Consider the following 20,251-nt stretch of genomic DNA (forward strand, 5'->3'; position numbering starts at 1 on the left):
TTTTTTTTTTAAATAATATATTATAGTAAAATATATATTTATTATAATATAAATATTATATAATATAATATATATTATTATTATTATATACAAATAATAATAATACATATTATAACATAATATATATATTATAATCTAATATACTTAATATTATATAATATATTATATATATATAATAGAATAGAGAGAGGGAGAGAAGCCCATTATCGGGCTAGGGCAGAGAACCCGATCGGGCAAGGAGGCGGAGCGGGAGTCACGCACGCACGGGTCTCGGCGAAGGCGGAGGCGGCGTCTGCTTGGCCAGAGGACGGCGGCGTCGGTCGGCTCAGGCGAGAGGACGGTCGGAGAGGCGGCGGGTCGGTGGAGGCAGATCGGCCGGCGGGATGAAGAGGTAAGTTTGGAAAACTCCGTTTTTCTTCTCTCTGTGTGTGTGTAACCGTCCGAATGGGAGAGGGGGTTTATTTTTGTAACGTGAGAGAGGCGGTGAATGAGCGGATGTGTCGTTCCGTTTGAGTATGTCGGTGGAACGATCGGTGGTTTGTCTGATCTGGCGTCGGCAGTTAGAGGTCAACAAAGTCATGTTATGATTCTTTGTCTATTACTTTCATTATGGATTGTGATTTCCTCTACGCGAGGAAATAGTTTATTTCATTCATTACAAGATAGTGTTGATATGGTTCATGCCATCCTCCACTAGTCCTAGGTTGATAGGCACCAGGGGTTTCACCAGCTCTATGACGAGTGGAAGTCAGTACTACACTTGTGTGGTGAGTGAATGCCCTATCTTTCCTTAATCAACCAACCCCCTCAATTCTTAGCTTAAGATCATTTCAGTGCCATCTTGTATCGAGATGATTTTGAATGGATACCCGAAAAAAGGGTCTGTAGTCCTGAAGGAAAAATAAACATACAGTTGATGTTAGAGAAGTCGAAGGGTTCTTTTGAGAGTCCAACAAGGAAGACAAGTGTAAGACAGAGCATTAGGAATAGAAAAATGTAAGGAATATAATCATCCCTTCATGAGTATCTTCCCCATCACCTAATTATGTGCAATCAACCATCATGGAAAAATTAGGAAATGAATAAATTTGAACAATGCCATAAAATTACGTAGTTGTAGGATTGCATAAATAGGTATTGATAGTTGGCCAGAATTTTATTTTAGTGGATAAAGAATATTGAAAATCAACACAGAGAACCGTGAGGGGAGAAGAATTATGGACAAGCCTTAAGATTGGCATGATCTAGCGAAGAGAATATATTGAGAGAAGAATTGCATTAGGAGAAAAATCTTCAAATCAAAAGGTCAAGGGTTGGATGGATAAACGTTTACATACCAGATTGAATCGGAACCTAAACCTTTTTCTTTGTTAATTAATGAGTGGGGAAGATTGCATTCAAAGTGAAACTCTCTTTGGCGCGATAATGCAGAGCGATGCGTTACAAGCTCTTTATTGCACTTTGCAGTGGCAAAGCACCTTGTGATCAAGTGAGGCATTGTGACTATGAGTCGTAGCTCATATAGAGAGTTTCAAAGTGTGATTTTAACAGCACTGGTTTTATGCGCCCAATTATTCTATATATTTTGCATTATTTCTTCGAAAGTTCATTTACATGCTTTTTTATGAAGAAATCCTCTATCACATGCTTTATTACATGTTTATCAATGCGTTAGTCAATCAACTTATTTTATGCTTAGCTTTACATTTATCAATATTATAAAAATTTTTGTTTAATGACTACATTTTGTTTCCATATATTGACCCGAATGGCCCACATTTTACATCCATTCATTGATATCATAGTTTGATTTTGCTTGCAGATCAGAAGATATTTTAAAGAAGCTGATTTTCCAGCAGATGTAAAGTACATTGATCCGACATATATGATCCGTGCATGCCGTGCCAATGCATCAGATGCTATTCTATGCACTGTACTTGGCCAGAATGCTGTAAGTATACTCTCTTTTTTTTTGCGTTATATTTCCCAAGCCTATTTCCTCTTTAATGCACCTTTAATAAGGGAATAAATTGGTTGCAGCACATTTATCTACTATCAAGGCCTCTTTTAATTTGGGTGCAAAAAATCCTATAAGCTGGGCCATGAGGCCTCGTTCTTTAACTAAATGGAATTATACACAAAATAAAAAATAACTAAAAAGAGCCGTGTACTTAATGTATGGAGGCTGATGCATGCATATTGTATGTTTCAATGATTTCCTGAACTCTATGTGCAAATATTTTAATAGCGGCTCCGACTCACCCTCAAATTAGCGCATTAATAGCACGAGCAAACAAATGTTTGGAGATGATTTCTAAACATAATTCAGGATTCAAAGGTATCATGAAGTGACTAGCTGTATCGAATAGCTGACTAGCTTTTTGTATTGCTCAGATGTTGTATATGATCGGAATAATTGTATATATATATTTTTATTTTCTAATAATTTCCATGAGCAGGTTCATGGTGCATTTGCGGGGTTCAGTGGTATAACAACAGGCATTTGCAATACCCATTATGTGTATCTTCCCATTACAGAAGTTATCAGAACTCAAAGACGTGTTGACCCCAATAGCAGAATGTGGCACCGTTGTTTGACCTCAACTGGCCAGCCTCACTTCACTACACCTTCCTCTTCCTAATTTTATATTCTACATAAATTAGAATATTTTAATAATCTCTAGACCTTTTTTTTTTTTTTGTTTCACCACTATTCAACTTTAAGGAGATACAAAATTTTATATTCTTAGATACGCCACAAATCATTTAATTGTGTCATGAGTCATACTAGTTTTAATCTTTATAGTGTAGGCTAATATTTGCCGATAATAATATCTGTTGCATTCGTGTTTTACAAAAGTAATGATAAGAAGAGTTGGGACTAAAAAGGTTAAGTGAAATTGCTACATATTTAAGTGATTTTCATGTACAGGGGTGGAATTTATGAATCATTCCAAATTCATTTTCTTTGAAAAATGATGAATAAGATGATCAATATTAATTATATGATTTCATTTTGTGTTTGAATCTAGTCTTTTTTTTTGGGGACATTTAGGCCATTTAAGGCAAACTCACACACACAACGCAAACACATAGACTCGAATCCTTAGACTCGAACCCTGAACCTCTTAATTGGAAGCCTAAGCTCCCAACCAATAGGCCAAAGAGAGTTGTGTGTTTGAATCTAGTCTTGCCTTTTATTTATACCCAAAGATTTATTTGGCACGATCCTTTTAGTTATGTGCTATTTAATTCTACCTTTTTTTTCAGTGATAATGTTATACTTGTCAATCGGCAAAATACTTATGATAAGCCTCTCTCTCTCTCTATACATATATATATATATATATATGCATTCTACATGATAATAAAGACGATGCGTCTAGAAGAAGCAAGGAATACGGATTCTTGCCGTCGTTCTTTATAACTTGGAAAGACTGCTTGGATGTCTTGGCGAAATTCTAAGTCCAAAGCAAAAAAGGAAAAGCATAAAGAAGGAAGCACAACATCCACATCCACGATAACAAATGCTACGTTTGTGTTCTCTGTTTTACGATGCGTCAGCTTTACTATTCATTTGTTGTGAGATAAGTTAGTCCAAAGGATGTTATGCAAAGACAATAGTTAGCTTCCTTAAGACTACTGTATCGTCTCCTCTTTACAGTCAGTCATACATGTCAGAAGAAGCAATGACCTTACGTCATAAATCTTATATGATCAGCGAACTATAATACTTCCCAAAAAAAAATTACATTAAAACTCACGCCACTTGAGCAAGAAAAACATATGTGAATGAGATTCTCTTCAGAGTTCATTGGGACACTTTAACAATGAGAACTGAATATTTAGGTGTATATATATTTTTTTGAGGTGCAGCATTACCCGTATGATATCTTTAATGCCTTGTGACATTCCTACCCTCTCTCAGCTTTTATACTTTTAGACCCAAAATCAAATTTCATGGAAACTACCACTATATCTACAGGATCAAAGCCTGGGAGCAAATTAGTTTTCCTCTTTCTCATTGCAAGAAATCTCTTCCATTCCTGTTACTCCAGATCTCCGCAATGGTTTTCTACTTGTGTTTGTTTCTTGCTCTTCTCATTTGTTCTGGGTTTTTGGTCCCGCAACAAGGTGAGGTTCTTCGTATAAGTGGAGGAGGGTCTTTTGTCGATCACACTGATGAGTTCAAGGTTGAGAGTCCTGGCCACAAGAATGCTCAGCGCTGGCAGAGGAAGGCTAGAGTAGCTCCCAGATTTTCATCTTCAGATCTCAACAAGAAGAACAAGAGAAGTGTTAGAAGGAGATCTGATCCCATCCACAACAGAACCTGATATCCGAACTAGTGATACTTTAGAATACAATACTATTCCGTACATCTCTTCAACTATATTCTCAAGGGACAAGCAGTGAGGTTGTTAAGAGTCTTAGCTATTGATTTGAAATGAAGCAAGCTTAGGGTCTCATAGTTTAATCTAATTCCGGTCTTCTTACCATTATATTTAATATTTATGTAGCAAAACTTCCCTTCTCTTTTCAAGTTGAAAGGAAACTTACCGTAGTTATTCGATGAAGGAGAATAACAATTCTCTAAATCTACTTAAAAAAGCAAACGAAAAATGTAATTCAATCAACTGTGCTAGTGGCTTTTATTCTCAAATTAATTGAATCAAAGTGAAATTTGATGCTTTTTTTCTTCTACCAAACAATACCGTTGCCAAATCATCATAAAGAATGAGATTCACAAAATCACAGACAACACAAGTTTTAAACCATATGATCCTGTTAAGATGTATTGAAACACATTATTTTTTCATGCAATGGCAACTGGCTATAACACCCTCCAAGCACCAATTTTTCAATTTCCAACCTAAATATCAAAATTCAAAATAAAACACGTGACATTTTTTTTTTTTTATCAAATTCTTAACAACTTGATTATGGCATGACAAGATGTTAATTTTCTAAGATAGATTTGAGTGTTATTTGCACAAATATCCCCAATAAAATTTTGATATAATTAATGGTCAATAAGTCGACTTATTGCACAAGTTTAAATTGTGTTTAGCTCAATAATAAATAAGTTGAACATGAGAAGAACATTTTAATTTGCTAACGAACTTGAATCGTTCATATTTTGGCTGAATAATTCATGAACGAAATAGAACAAGATCCCAAGCTAATTCGTGTAAGTTTTAGGGTTTAAACCCTTACCCCCTTAGGAGATCAACGGTCGATATAATTAATAGGTCTTTCTTCAGAAAATGAATTATATGAAAAGAGCTTTAGTCTCACCTAGTAGATGGAGTTGGAGCATTTACCAATTCTGATTAATAACTATGACAGCAACACCTCATGATCAACACGAGTGGCTATGGCCGAAGCTCTGCTCGCTCCAATTAATGGAAATCCTTAATCCCATTTATTAAGCTGATGCCTGCCTGAGAGTGTTAGAGCGGATTGAGCAGACTGCATTCCCTTTGAAACATGCAGATTTTCTTTGCTAATATCGTTACCAGATCTATAAGTTTCCAGTTAAAAAAGTTGGAACTCAATGGGAATAGAATAAAAGCACTCACATCGCAACAGAGAAATCCATCTTTTGAACCATAGCTTCCTCACCTCATCATCGACATGAAATCACTCACTGGATCGTCGGAAATAGAAGAGCCTTGCTCAAAAACAGGTCGACTATTCAGTCTTTCAAAAACATATTGAGCATTTCATCAGAATAAATTGTTCTCTTTTCATTTGTGTGAAAGATAAACTCTCCTATTAATACCTGTGAATTGAAGCAGAAGCATGATTGTAGGAAATATAGCTTTCTATGTTTTTTGGGGGACAATATGCTATTACAATAGAAACACTACCTGACAATATGAGAATCACCACAGCCCAATAGGATCAGCCACTTCAAATATACATCTTTTTTAGAGAACATGCAACCAATAATCTTCTTCCAGGTTCCCATCCTCGGAACAAATCCTTGGTTCACCATTTGCCTCAAAACTGAATCCACATCATGAACAAGCTTCTCACTACAAAGGCCTTCAATAGTCATCTTGTATGACAAAAAACTAGGATATCTCCTTTCTGAGATCATTGCGCCCATAAAATTCTTTGCATCGACAAATCGTTTGGCATGCAACAAGCCATATAGAAGGGCTTGATAAGTTGCTGAATTTGGATAGCATCCCTTCAGCTTCATTGTCTTCAAAAGTCCCATCCCTTCATCATTCTTTCCTTCTTTACATAGTCCAGAAATCAATATATTGAAGGTTATGGCATCAGGATGACAACCTGCTCTCTCCATCATCTCATATGTCTCAAATGCTTCCTTTACTCTACCATGCTTACAAAGAGCATGCATCAATATTGAGTAGGTGGTTGCATTGGGCAGCAAGCCTTGCTTTGAGATTTCATGCAATAAGGAAAAGCCTGCTTCCAACTTTTCTAACTCGCACAAACCTTTGATGAGAATGTTAAAGCAACACGTATCAAGCGAAACAGCCAACCTCGACGCACTCAGAAAAACCTCATGAATTAACTTAAATTGCTTGGTGCACACGAGCAAGTTAAGCACATAGTTGAAAGTTTTTACAGTTGGCCAACATTGGAACTCTGGCATCCTGTAAAGTGTATTAATGGCTAGCTCAGAATCATTTGCTAAATTCCCATAGATTTTTATCACTCTGTAGAAGAACTCGTTAGAAAGCCGGCACTTCTCACCTTTTGCCCTATCCAACAAAACACCAATTTTATCAAACTTGTGCGCACGAGCAAATCTGTCTATTAATAAACTATATAGAGCTTCACTTGGTTTATAATCCGCACGAGTTGAGGCCTTTCTAAATCCACCCATAACCAGTTCAGGATCTTTCAAGTTCTGAAACACTTTGAGAACTTCATTTGGTGCGAGCCAATCCTTGTGCTCGAGTCGCCTCAACCAGAAGTTGTCATTTTCTTGTGCATTATTAAATTTAGTCAAAGATGATGCAGAGCATTTCCAGATCATAAGAACCTTTAAATCAAAATGTGCCTTAGAGTAGTTAGCTTGGGTCAAAGATTTGCAATGATAAGTAATAAGCTTTTTTCCAAAGTTTTGCATTGAGATATGATGCAAAACATAAGGTTTTCTTTAAGAATGAAGGTATCTTGCACCCTGAAATAGCAGACGGTAAGTTCAGTGACTTAATCAATGCAACTATATAAGAAAAGAATTATTACTTTAGCTTGGCTGTCAACAGCTCCGGAAAGCTGCCATTTTATGTGACCAAACCACCCAAGCAACTCTCTAATCTACAACAAAATGTATATAAATAAAAGGGCAATAGAGTGCAAGATTGTAACTTTACCTAGTTTGCCAGATGTTGGCTGCAATAGAGACGAGAAGACTCTGTCCCCTCAAACGAAGGCGAGGTAGCAGCCGTCTCCGCGAAAGATTGGAATTATGGTGAAGTGATACATTTTTATTGGTCTTAGGACGACCAGTCGGCACAGAATAATTAATCGGCGAGTATTTAGGAGTTTGCCTAATGAATCATAGTTTTATCATATTTGTTTCTTTCTTTTTTTCTTTTTCATATATATAGTGTTCATATTGGCCTAGTGCTGCGACACCCAATCCAAGCACTATAATGTTAGTCCAAAAGCTCGAGATTTGAGCGCTACAATGTTAGTATTTGGTACTTTGGCTGATTGCAGCGCCGATGTGCTCGAACACCCAACATCTAGGCTCTTTAAAAGTGACATTTTCATATTTTGCTAAAATTCACACCAACCACTTGAGACTCATTCCAGCTCACACACAATCACTTTCATGCACCAAAATACTCTCAAATATATGCAAATGATTTAAAAGCTCAAAAGTTCAAATACGTACCTTTTTAAATTAGGTTAAAACTGATAGAACTGAATGCTGAACCTGGAGGTCATAACAACTGAATTGTAGATTACAATCAAAGTTGCCCCCCCCAATCCAAATTTGCTTCCCATAAAATAATTGCAACAATGATTGTTGGTTGAGAGATGATAGAAAAATGCATATTTGTTGTTGTAGTGATGTTGCTCTCTATATTGAATTACTTCTTTTGGACCTGGTAATACATCACAGCAAAGGGACTACCATGCTTAAATCGTGCCCAGGACGTTAACGTGAACGGCCTTTCGAGGTTGCAGCAAAGGTTGCCCCTCAACTAAGAATCATTTCCTACTGACGGCGACATAGGTCACTATAGAAAATTCAGACATTACCAGCGGCTTTCTGACAGTTTTAAAACCGCCATAATAACTGCGTAGGAAACTGTTTATGATGGCCAATTTCTGTCGGTTTATATCACCGGCGGTGGAGACGACCGGTAATTTTCAACGGTGCTAACGCCGGTGACTGCCGGTTAGTTATTGACGGTGTACTGGTTATCAAAATCGCTGATGTTACCAGTGGCTAAACTGCCGGATTAGCGTCAGTTGACCGCCGACAATCACTAATAAACCACTGGTTAATTATCGGCGGCTTACTGGCTTTCATGACTGCCGGTTAATCACCACCGCTAAACCGCCTGATTATCGACAGATAATTGCCGGTAATCTTTGATAATTACCTGCGACTATGATTAGTCCCGGTATGGAGGTTTCCGATTGTTGGCCGCCGAAAACCTATAGCATTTGAAAAGAAATTGACAGTCTCCCATCTATTTTACTGATTTTTATCCTAAACTCTAAACCTACACATAATAGATAACAATTATCACAAATATGAGCAACACGCCATTATAATACGTCACAACTATTATAAATTCTACAATATTCATCAAAATAAATAAATTCACCAAACCAAATAAACAAATAAAGTCCTTGTTTTCACACAACAAGTTCATCAAATCAAATATTTAAACCAAATAAGTTCACACATAAGTTCATCATAAGTTCATCAAACAAATAATAGTACTAATCATCCTCCATGTCCTTGCTGTCTGGTGATGCATGTGGCTATTCTTTCTCTTTCTTCTTTTGATTTTTATCTCTATTGGATTGCAGCTCTGCTAACATCTCATTTTGAACATTTCTCATATCTTTTATTTCTCTTGTCAGCGCTGCAACCCTCTGACTTACACTTTCTTCGGCTCTATTAGGATTATAAAATGTTGAGGTGGATAAACTGACCTCGTAAGTATAGCCTTGCGAACCCAAGTCATATACCCTCCCCATCTGCCTTCATCCAATAACATCTAACCATGTATAATATTCAGAATACTAGATCGATCCTGAAGATGATCCCTCACTAGTGGACTGACGACTTTCCCAAGCCCGTAGAAAATTATCCTGTGAGAATAAATTCATAAAATATATTGATCTTAGAATGAGTTTTATTATATTAAATTTTATTCCTAAACTAAAAAATTATACTCACATAACTTTTTTTACCCTTTTCAACAACTCACTGATGGTTAGCTTGATATTGGTAAGTCCTTTGCCCAAACTTTTTAATATTCGTGAACATGTCCCTAAGAAGGGTTGATCCTCTCATCTCAAAATTTATTCTGATCCTCGTGTTATGCTCAGGCAACCACCTAAAATCTTTATGTAAAAAAATATAGGCATAATAAAAAATTAAATCAAATTTGTAAATTCATGCCAAATAAGTATACATGAAATTCTCCAAACCATATATCCCTAATTTCCTTTGGGATCTTCTTCCATGATAAGTAAGGAGCATCATATTTGCTCCTTATGTTACACCGAATCTTGTGGATAGGTAGCTTTGAAGTATTGAAGCTGTATGTTAAATTTTTTGTTAATAACATACAATATATCAAATAACAATAAATTTAATAACATAAATTGAACTTGCGTATCGTCCTCAAGCTCAATGTATTGACGCTTATCTGCTACAGCTGTAGGATCTCCAGCACCAACCTATGCTGTTCTAGGTGGTCCACCGTGTTCTAGCTGCTCAGGATATGGGTAATAATATGGGTGGGGGTAAGGAGGGTAAGGGATGGTGGATGGACCAGTTTGTGATGCTGGTGGGCGGTAATATGGATAAAATGGAACTGCATGTGCATCAATGAGTTCAGCAAACAGAGATGGCCTAGTGGTCAGGGTTTGTTAGCGGTGTTGCCGAGGTGGAGAGCTCTCTTGAGTTTCTAGCTTAAGGTATAAGCCTCCAAAAAGTTCTAGCCCTAAAGGTCCCCCTAGTGTAGAGAGTGGGGGTCTATTTATAAAATTTGAAATTGGCATGCCCCGTAAATATGGAAAAGATCTAGACTAAATTCAAAGTGGTCCATCATACGACCCATACTGATTCCAATGATTATGGAGCATTTATTCAGCGTTTAAGTGTCTTAATGATGTCATCGAGCCACTCGCAACTATAAGCATGCTATTTTTGTCTATAATTTGGTTATCCACTGAATGATTTGAAGCTTGTAAATATGCTTTTGTCCCTTGATTTGATCTCATTTGGGCTCAACTTTTATCCATTTTTGTTGTTGTTGGGCTTGTCTTATTGAGACATTCAATTTGATTGTAATTTTGCTGAAATTAGGGTTTGAATGATCCTGAATTTAATTTTATAAGTTGTTAATTAAGATATGCCTCAAGATTCACGTAGGATCAAAGCGAATTTTCATGACATATCAACTGTGATGATCATGATGTGAAAATTATGAAATATTGAGAACCTTTTGAAATTGAATATAGTTTGATGTAGAATTATATTTTACTCTGCAAGAAAAGAATATTTTTAGCATTTAAAAGTATATTCTTGAGAAAGCTTTTTATTTGCTCTTAAAATATTTTTATTCAGCACTTTATCACAGAATAATTTTATATTTAGTATTGCATTTAAGTTTTCACAAATTTAATTTAATTTTTCAAAAGCAGATGACTTCAATAAATCATAATTCTCTTATATTAATCTTGAAATACATTTAACAAATAAACTTTATATTAGATTGAATACTTTGAATCTTATTTACAAAAGATGTCACTTAAAAAGGTGTTGAAAATAGATTAGTTTTATGGACAGTAACACATTATTTTAGTAACGTATAGTCTCATATTGAAAAAATTAATTATCATCAGTACTTCACCCGCAAAAATAGACGTGACTGATCGATGTCCTCATGAGTGGACCTATTAAGCACCACCCTAGCTTTAAAGAAAGACTTTTGGTCTTTGGATTCTCGTGAGCGCATCTAATCATCTCCTCTTATTGAATCATCAAATCAAAGCTCCAATAATGAAGTTGTTGAAGAAGAAGGATAAGTCCTTCCCTCATCCTCCACATAATAAATTATTTTGTGCGAAGTCCGAACATAAATGTTATATTCGAGACTATGAGCATATATAATGTACACACATTGTGTACAAATATACACTCTATAATTCCAACAAAGAATTATATCGGGACTTCGCACGTAATAATTCCTCCATTCCCGCTAGCTACAAGCACTCATGACTAGTAATGCATATTATTTTTTTATTATCGACTTTCCAATGCGAAATTTTGCATATTTTAACCTAATCATTGGCATCATCATCAATAAAATCATTGCATAAACGATGCTAATGTAGCTGGTAATTAATAGTTCATATATGGTACATATATTTAATTTATTTATTTTGCTTTGTAATCTTCTTTTATGAAGGAAGGAGATTAATTAAGATATTCTTAAGATTATTAATTATAGTTTAGAAATATAATAAAATAAAGTATTTAAAGAATTTATATATTTTTAATACAAATTAAGAAAAAAAAAAAAAACATGAGACCATGACTAATTCTTCTTCCAATGAATCTAAAAATATAGGTTGGTGTTAGTTTTAAGCTCTATTTTAGAGTTCGTTTGTGCGAAATTAATTTTTTTGAAAGTTGTCTTAAAAAATAGTTTTTTAGTACAAATTTTTTTTTTTTGGCCCCGTGGTTTTTCCCCCCTTTTTCAGGGGTTTTCCACGTAAAAACTTTGGTGTCTCTTATGAACGCTACACCCTCTAACTTATCTGATTGTGTGCTGGATCTTCGTACAACGCTAAGACGTTAAACTATATATTTCTCTACCGCCGCGAATATTCCAGGACGCAACAGATATATATATCTAATTTAATTAAATGTCATATTGTGATAAAGTGTCTCATCAATTTAAATCAATAAAATATAAATGGAAAATCTTCAGGTCAGAATAATCTTATCCGCCTTTCATGAAATGAAATTTAAATTATTAAATTTATTTTAAAACAACTGTAATATATATGTATCTAATATAGTAATATATTAATATTTTTACTATACTTATCTCAAAATAAATAAAATAATTAGTCTAATAAAATCTAAATTAAAATAATGGGGCACAATTTTCTTGGATATTAATGAGAATGATGGAAATGTAAAAGGCAGTCGGTGCTACGTCCACTTATATTGTCGTTATCATCGTGAACAATGAGAGCAGCCTTGCGGCGTTTAAGCTTTCTACATGCGCTCCCTAAATTCTCATGGCTCATATATATACATAATTTGTTTTGAAATTTCCACAACATTTATGATCTATAGTGATTACTATGCTGAAAAAATTAATTATAAGGTGTTTTGCAATACACTTGTTGCCTCCTAGTACATTCACGATGATATAAAAAAAGTAATTAAAGTTTTTTTTTTTTTTATGAGTTCCAACACAAATATAAATAAGAAAATAGTTGCAAGGGACATCAAATTTTTTATATGAAAAACTTAGAAAATAATAAAAAAATTTATGGAGCATGCATGACCTAGTTAAAAATGGCTTTGCTAGTTTAATTAAGTCATCAATTACAAATTATGCTCTTTCCTATAAATGTTTTTGATAAATTATAATATGCATAAACAATATAGGAAAAATTCAATGATATAATTATTTGGAAGTTCCTTGAGGTTTTTGATTGTCTTCAATTAATATATTCTTTTTAATATAATTCATTCATTTTTTTTTTAGAAGAGTAAATTAGAGATCGTGAAGTCCACCACAAATCTCATTTTTATTGTCATTCGTAATAGTGAGTGTTGATGGAACGCATGCCTTGCAGGCAATGACATGCATTAATATTGTTGATGACGACAAGCGATAAAGTCAACATGTTTTGGTATAGTGGGATATGGTGGTCAGAAGATCATAATCAAACAATAATAATTGGATAATCATAATTGGGCGACGCTGTCTGAGGCTCGTAGTTGGACCGTAGAAAGAAGATGGTGGTCAGAGAACCATATATAGTTAGGCCAAGTGGTCAAAGGATCATGAACAATGGTGGTTGGAAGACTATAGTAAGTCGGCAATGGTCAGGGAAGAATATTGTATTCGGGTCACAATAATCAGAGGAATTAATGTAATCAGTGGAAGAAAGGTAGAGGTTCAATGGTGGTAGTCTAACAATGGTGTTTCGATAGTGGTGGTCAAACAATGATTTCAAATCACGGTGTTCAATGGCAATGATTGAAATGCAAAGATCCAACAACTAAGCTTTCTCCAATTTAATTTAGACAACATCCAAGCTCAAGCTTCATCTCCAATCCCCACTTCATAATGTAGAAGATGGGTGGTCTATTTAATTTTTTTAGAGTGGCACTCTTCATAAGTATAACTTAAATCCAAATCACTACATACAACCAGCATTGATTCCCTTGATTACAAGTCATTCTTCCAGCATTCAAAAATTCATTAATGATATCTAAATTAAGTAATCTTGAGCTCGTTGAATTCATCTCATTAGAATATTTGATTTGTATATAGGTATGAGAGATTTGAAGATCATTCGATTATCTAGCAAATTAATGTCTCAAAATATTCAGTTATTCTTCAAGTGCTTGATCTATTCTTATTCCACAAAACCATCAATGAAGCAACTTCCTCTAATGCCTATTCAATTCATATCCGATTTATTGAGGTTTGATCTAATCCATAAATTAGTTGCATTAAAGGTTTCATGTTAACAAATCAGATTATTGAAACTTGTACGTTCATTTAAACCTTAATTTCTTTTTGGAACTCCAAAAGATTAATTGCATTGACTTTTAATTGTTTAGATATAATACATTCTCATTTTTATATGGAAGTAGGAATGATTTACACTGAGAAACTCAAAATAAGCTTACTTTATGTTCTGAAGACTCAAAAAACACATATTAATTCATGGAGAAAGTATATAAAATTCAACGATGTGTTTAATATAAACTATTTAACATTATAATGTAGCCAAGCCCTCAACCTCCACATGGTTCTAATTTATAGGTAGATATATATTTCTGTAACTATGTTTGATGCATTTCGTTAACTGTAGCTTGTTCTTTTATTTGCAAGTTAATACTACTACTATTTTCTTATCCCCAACTCCACTACCACCACAAGCCGAATGATTGAGATGAGGTGACAAGTTCCTTACTCAACTAAGCTCATATATGTCTTTTAAGGTATATTGATGACTTGGAGCAACTTTAATGGTGTCCGCATTTCTTTGTGCTTATGGACCTTCATTTGATGATATTAAATTTTTCGAAGCTAGTGATTGTGAAACATGGTGCATTTTAATTACTAGTTGAAGTTGCGTGTCTAGTTTACTTTGAGCCTATAAAGCCAATTCATGTGTGACTTTTTCTTCCTCATATTTTTTCTTTTGATTATGCCCTGTGCTTAAGCTGTCTATTTTAAGTCAACAATCATTTATATATTTGACCTTTTCTTGCTGGATTTTATCATAGTACCGAGTTATATTATGATTCATTGGATTCTCTTAAGTCATATATGTACTTTAGCTAGCCTAGTCCTCTTCTTGACCTTTATTAATCACTTTATTTGATTACTATACATCCCCCTCTGTTTCTTAATAAACTAAAAATGTATGTATTAGCCTAGAAAATATCTTTTTTTTTTCTTTATTTACAAAAAGAATATATATCCCTTGGAAGCCTAGCTATTTAAACCTTTTTAAACTTCCTAAAAACTCTTCTCCAATATGCATTCATGGATAAACCTCCTCCTCCACCTCCACCTCTTAGGCTATCTCTTACACAAGTCCATATTAGTGGTCACATTATTTTTTAATAGTAATGTTTTGTTGAATAAAATATTTAGTTTCCTCTTATAATTCCTTTAATTTTCATGTGTTCTTTTTTCTCTGATGTGAAGGACTTCTTCATTGAGTGAGCGAACAATCCTTGTGGAAATATTTATCTCAAAGGAAGGACATTTTGTCTTATCAGTCATATTAACTCCACTACGATTATTTCTTTTTATAAGTTTGTTGTTTACTCTTTGTAAACTTAAGTATAGAAATCTTACTTAGGTTTAATATCTCACTAGTTCCATTGTATAACTCTCTAGATTTGTGCTAGCAATCGATCAAATTAATTAAGCATTATGCATAGCTTATTAAGTGTGAATTTAATGAACTATTGGTGAAGATAATCTTACTATTGTATCACATCATCATATTACATTTTTTGCTGCAATATATTTGGTATCAAAGAAAATATTTTTTGAATGTAATTCATGTGTAGTTTCATGAGCTATATTCAGCTCCTCATTACACAGAAGTGTGCATAGATCATCCAGACTCAAGGGTTCTAAATTGGTGCGTATTGCAGTTTTGAATGATATTATGTTGGAAGGCCATTTAAAGTATAGTGAATAATATATTTAGGAACCAGTGAAGATCCTGCAATAACAAAAGAATCAACCTTGGCTTTGACTTCCACTGAGTATTGAGTTATGGTTTGGTCTTTCATAGATAAGTGATGAAGCTCATTCTTAAGTTGTATAATCTGAGATCAAGTGCAGGATTGAACACGGTGATCAATGGTTGCCAAATGTCCGAGCAATGATCCAAAGACAACACATACAACAATAAGGTAGATGAAATAACTGAATAATGAGCAGCCGCTAGATTCTGGTTAATTAGAATCCTTGTATTATAATGACGGTTGGGAGTAGACAGACCAACTACATTAGAGATATATTGGGCAGGGCAAGAACAAGAATAATCTAAAAAACCTTCAAACCCATTCGAAATAGTTTGATGATTTGAGATCTCCAAATTGGGTGATTGTTGGCTGTTAGAGGACGGGCTATGACATTTTTGACATTACCCATAAAAATTTTTAGCTGAGAAGGAATGACAATGATGTCTAATGGTAACCTAGATGCTGCTACAACCTCGAAATTGGCGGACAAGGAAGTTGCTATGAGATTCATGATAATAGGAATGAAGATGACAGAGTGTATACTCTGATACCATGTAAACCTACAAATATTACACACAGTATCTCACGAAATTACCATCCTTCATTTCATTTCACTCTAACCCTGTTACATTCTAAATTATATATATATAATGAGTAAAAAGGTTTAAATATCTAAAAGTGTATTGTCAAAAAAATTTATATTCTTTAAAGAAGTTGGAAATTAAATGAATAAACATGCATGGGACCAAGACAGCTATGCATGGTCTAGTTTCTTACAGTCGAGTTTAATTATTTTGTAGAGATTTCATCCATGCTAGCTGTGCTGTGATGGGAAGAAGTAGTGCAACCATCAATGCACATGCATATTAATAATCAACATGTATATGACTAGCACAGTTAATAAGCACATGATACTGTCCACTATGAAGTAATAGTGATATCGTAGTACTGATGAAGAGTGTGTGATGGCATGGTAACATTACTTACCATGCATAATATGGCTGGCTATTCAGCCTTTCATTTCATTACCAAAAAAAATTTTCTCCCTCAAGTAGTTACCTGATATTAAGGCTTCATTAATTTGGGATGAGTATTTTTGCTGCTTTTTAAAGCAACTTTCTAATATATAAATTAAAAATATTTGTACTAGAAAGCTACTTCAAGAAGTAGCAAAAAAACCGTCCCAAACAAAACCTAAATGAATCAATAAGAAAAATTATGCTATGCTGCTAACTTAAGCATGTTTTTATTTTTTTTTATTTTTTTTTTAAACTTAAGCATGCTTATGGACCTTTATTACACAAATTTAGGGTCCTAGGAAATTAAGTGGCCATCAATTGTTAATTACCTTTGAAGGGGGCTCACATGGTCTGTGGGTCTGAAAAGGTTTTAATAGTTTTTTTTTTCTTTAATAAAATATGCATATGTGAAAATAATCAACTACATAAAGGAAAATTATATATTCGTCAGAACTATAAATAATAATAATAAGTCCACTAGATCTTAATTATTGGCATACGTACATTTTGTAAATGAAAATGAGTTTGATAGGTGGTATGAGCTAGTCCTTATGTACGTGATATATACGTACGTACCCTTTAACATGCATTCATTTTCAAAATTAGAACTAATTATATTCTTTATTATTGCATGAATTGATGTGTTTTTTTTTTTGCTTTGCTTCTATATATTAAATCATTGTTGTTGGTCTCAAGTCTAGCCAAATTAATATAAACAAGAAGAACTGAAACAACTTTATGAAAATTTTATATATACTCTGTCTAATTGTAAGAGAATTTACGAATAAAATTTTCGTAAGTAAAAAATAATAATATTAAATTTTATGGGGGTGATAATTAAGGACATGAGGGGTTGAGGGCCACTCTACTACCGTCCTAATTCTGCGATTGTATGTTGGTGTTGGCAAACTTTAAATTATCTTTTTTAGTTTTACTGATACGTACATAATGAAGGAAATAGAAAATTAAAGACAAACAAACGTGTAGCAAGTTAAAAAAAAAAATTCACATGGGATGCATTTAAGTCCCATCTGCACATTTCCAAGGCTTAAAAAATTCACTTAAAAGTTAAAATAATGCTTCTTAAATTCATTTTTTTACAAGAAATAACTTAAATATATTTTGATAAACTATCATATAAAAGGATTTATTTTATAAGCATTTAATTAGCTTTCATCTATCCTTGACTCATTCAAATTCTGGATAAGAAATTTCTTTGGAAACTTTAGACCTTGAAATGCGTGCAAGCTAGCTAAGGGCAGACAACTCACATGCTCAAACAAGATGCTGCATGTTCGGAGTTAGCAAGGCGATATTCAATTCAATTCAAATCATCCAGAAACAAATTCAACATGTATAAAATAGTACATTACAAGTTCAGAAGCTAGTTGATGCCCATGCACATACATTTCACTTCACTACTGAATAATTTCTCTTAACTATGACATTCTTTATGATAAAAAAAATTAGTGCACTATAAATATTTTCAAAGTACTCTTAATGATCTAGACCTCTGCATACTCCCCACTCGATCACTTCCAAATCTCTATGAGTATGAGCTGAGGTTTCTTCCTAACCTAAGTTAAAAATTAAGCCTCTTAATATATTGTTCTTTGATATATATAATTGTAGAACTTTTGTCCTTTAATAAGCTCCAACCAAAGTTTACATATGAACTCAAACTTACATATATACCTCTCTTATTCATTGAAACAAACCAAGCAAACGAGCTATAGAATCCAAATATAATTATGTTGAATACTAATCATCATATAACACACATACAGTTGAAGCGCGCGCGCAGTTTATGACATTTATATATAAAAACAGTTAAGCAACTTTGCTCGACTTTCTTAAATTTTTTTTTCCACAAAAACACAATATCTTTGTAGATCTACGTACATGACTAATTTACAATTTCTTTTGAAACGTCCGTCTACTTAGAGAAAGATTATTAATTGAGTACCCATATTTTATTTTCCCTGCACAGTGACAAACTTCTTTATGAGAACTGAGCAGGGAAAAAATTAGAGCAGGACTCACCTAATAATCTCTCCTATGGAGATCATCATACCTGTTTCATTAGTATTACAGGATTATATAAGCAAATTAAAAGCCACTTCTAAACTCATTCTAATTAATTAAAATAGCTCATGTTCATCGAGACCTATATCAAGCATATTGCTATCATTCCCTCCCGCATAACTCTCGTCAAGCAGCCATGTCTCAAGCAATGAAAAGTGTAACTCTGGCTCCAAGGTTGGCTTGCTCTCCACCTGGAACACACTACAGGCCTCAGGAGAAACTATATTTCTTCTCTTGTTATCACCAAAGCTTCCTGTCTTCCCCTCGCTCGATGACGAATTGGCGGCGACTGAGAGCTGAGTCGACTCTGCTGAGTTAGCTCGGTCGGAGTCCGATGATGGATTAGGCGGTTTCCTAATCCAATTCTGGAGCAATCTCGATATGTTCTCGGTGCTTGAAGCATACATCGATGATGGCGGACGACTGTTGTTCGAGCTATGGCTGCTACAAGAAGGCTTTGTTTCATACAAGAAGCTTGGCTTCTCCATGGACAAGGCCTCTTGTAGAGCTTGTTTGGCCATATTTATGTCTGTTTGTAACCTTCTCTCCCACTGTCCCTTAGTAATTGGCTGGTAGTTTGAGAAGGCTGTACGTTTGTTGATTGAGGACTCCCCATCTATTTCGACGTCGATTTCCAGCTTTCTAATCAGCTTCTTCTTCAGATGCGTGTTCCAATAATTCTTGATATCATTATCTGTTCTCTCCGGAAGATAAGAAGCTATGGCTGCCCATCTGCATCATTATTCATTTAAATTAGTATGATTTTTTTGTTTACTCTGCTCGAACTCTCATCACTTAACTTTTAAATTATTTTATGAAAATCAAGCGCCTTTACGAAAAAAGGACAAGTATGCAGAAAGGTGTTTGATGAAATGATCACCTGTTGCCTAAGAGAGCTTGGAGGTGGATTATGAGCTTCTCCTCCTGGTCAGTGAAACTGCCACGCTTGATTCCTGGCCTTAGGTAATTAGTCCATCTGAGCCTGCAGCTCTTGCTGCATCTTGACAGTCCTGAATGGATTATTTTTCAAGAATTTTATAAGAAAATCGAAGCGGTGAAATTAATTTTTAATTTATTGTTAAAAAAAAAGAGGGAGAGAGAGAGAAGAAATGACGAAACCACAAAAAACTCAGAAAGAGTGAAAATGATGGAATAATCTCGGATATGTTTATCATATGAATCCAAAAAAGAAGAATTAAGCAAAGAACCTGTGTTAGTGGGAACAGATCTCCAGTTGCCAGGGCCATGTTCTTGGACATAGGAGACCAGGATTATGTCTTCTTCAGGAGTCCATGGCCCTTTCTTCACTCCTATTTTGTCACAGCATGGTGGTCTCCCCATTTCTGTTCAATTCCTCAATCAGAATCTCCTTTGGCTCTTTCGGTAAGCAAAACTGAACAGAGCAAGAGATGAAAAGAAAAAAAAAAAAAAAAAAGCA

At 34.4% G+C, this 20,251-nt stretch overlaps 3 protein-coding genes across 11 annotated transcripts in view; 1 reads left to right on the forward strand and 2 right to left on the reverse strand.

Moving 5' to 3' along the window:
* Nucleotides 1-3,004, forward strand: part of LOC110094022 (ATP-dependent 6-phosphofructokinase 5, chloroplastic) — a 39,777-nt gene extending 36,773 nt beyond the window's left edge. The window contains exons 13-14 of the mRNA XM_028691942.1: nucleotides 1,823-1,951; nucleotides 2,460-3,004. Coding sequence (XP_028547775.1) covers nucleotides 1,823-1,951; nucleotides 2,460-2,642 — 312 coding nt within the window. The 3' untranslated portion in view covers nucleotides 2,643-3,004. The remainder of the gene's footprint in view (nucleotides 1-1,822; nucleotides 1,952-2,459) is intronic.
* The window catches only part of LOC110094024 (pentatricopeptide repeat-containing protein At3g14580, mitochondrial), a 12,723-nt gene extending 5,272 nt beyond the window's left edge, over nucleotides 1-7,451 (reverse strand). Inside the window, exons 1-5 of one of the 9 annotated variants that reach the window (XR_003699604.1) lie at nucleotides 7,356-7,451; nucleotides 5,871-7,162; nucleotides 5,580-5,782; nucleotides 5,296-5,441; nucleotides 4,206-4,330 (exon numbers count right to left, since the gene is read on the reverse strand). Coding sequence is in view for 1 of the 9 variants with exons in the window: in XM_020819125.2 (XP_020674784.1) it covers nucleotides 5,776-5,782; nucleotides 5,871-7,108 (1,245 nt within the window). In the remaining 8 variants the exon portion in view is untranslated. Of the gene's footprint in view, nucleotides 1-4,123; nucleotides 4,331-4,840; nucleotides 5,783-5,867; nucleotides 7,163-7,355 lie in introns of those variants that run through there. The other 8 variants (XR_003699602.1, XR_002302782.2, XR_002302784.2 and 5 more) reach the window with 8 other exon arrangements.
* An 11,012-nt stretch (nucleotides 7,452-18,463) lies between these two features.
* On the reverse strand, nucleotides 18,464-20,245 carry LOC110094080 (myb-related protein 306-like). The gene is made up of 3 exons (XM_020819224.2): nucleotides 20,022-20,245; nucleotides 19,694-19,823; nucleotides 18,464-19,545 (listed from the first exon to the last, which is right to left on the reverse strand). The coding sequence occupies exons 1-3, from the start codon at nucleotides 20,152-20,154 to the stop codon at nucleotides 18,870-18,872; spliced, it is 939 nt and encodes a 312-aa protein (XP_020674883.1). The 5' UTR covers nucleotides 20,155-20,245; the 3' UTR covers nucleotides 18,464-18,869.
* Between the last annotated feature and the right edge of the window lie 6 nt (nucleotides 20,246-20,251).

Source organism: Dendrobium catenatum, unplaced genomic scaffold (genome assembly GCF_001605985.2).
Source record: "Dendrobium catenatum unplaced genomic scaffold, ASM160598v2 fragScaff_scaffold_156, whole genome shotgun sequence".
NCBI classification, from domain to species: domain Eukaryota; kingdom Viridiplantae; phylum Streptophyta; class Magnoliopsida; order Asparagales; family Orchidaceae; genus Dendrobium; species Dendrobium catenatum.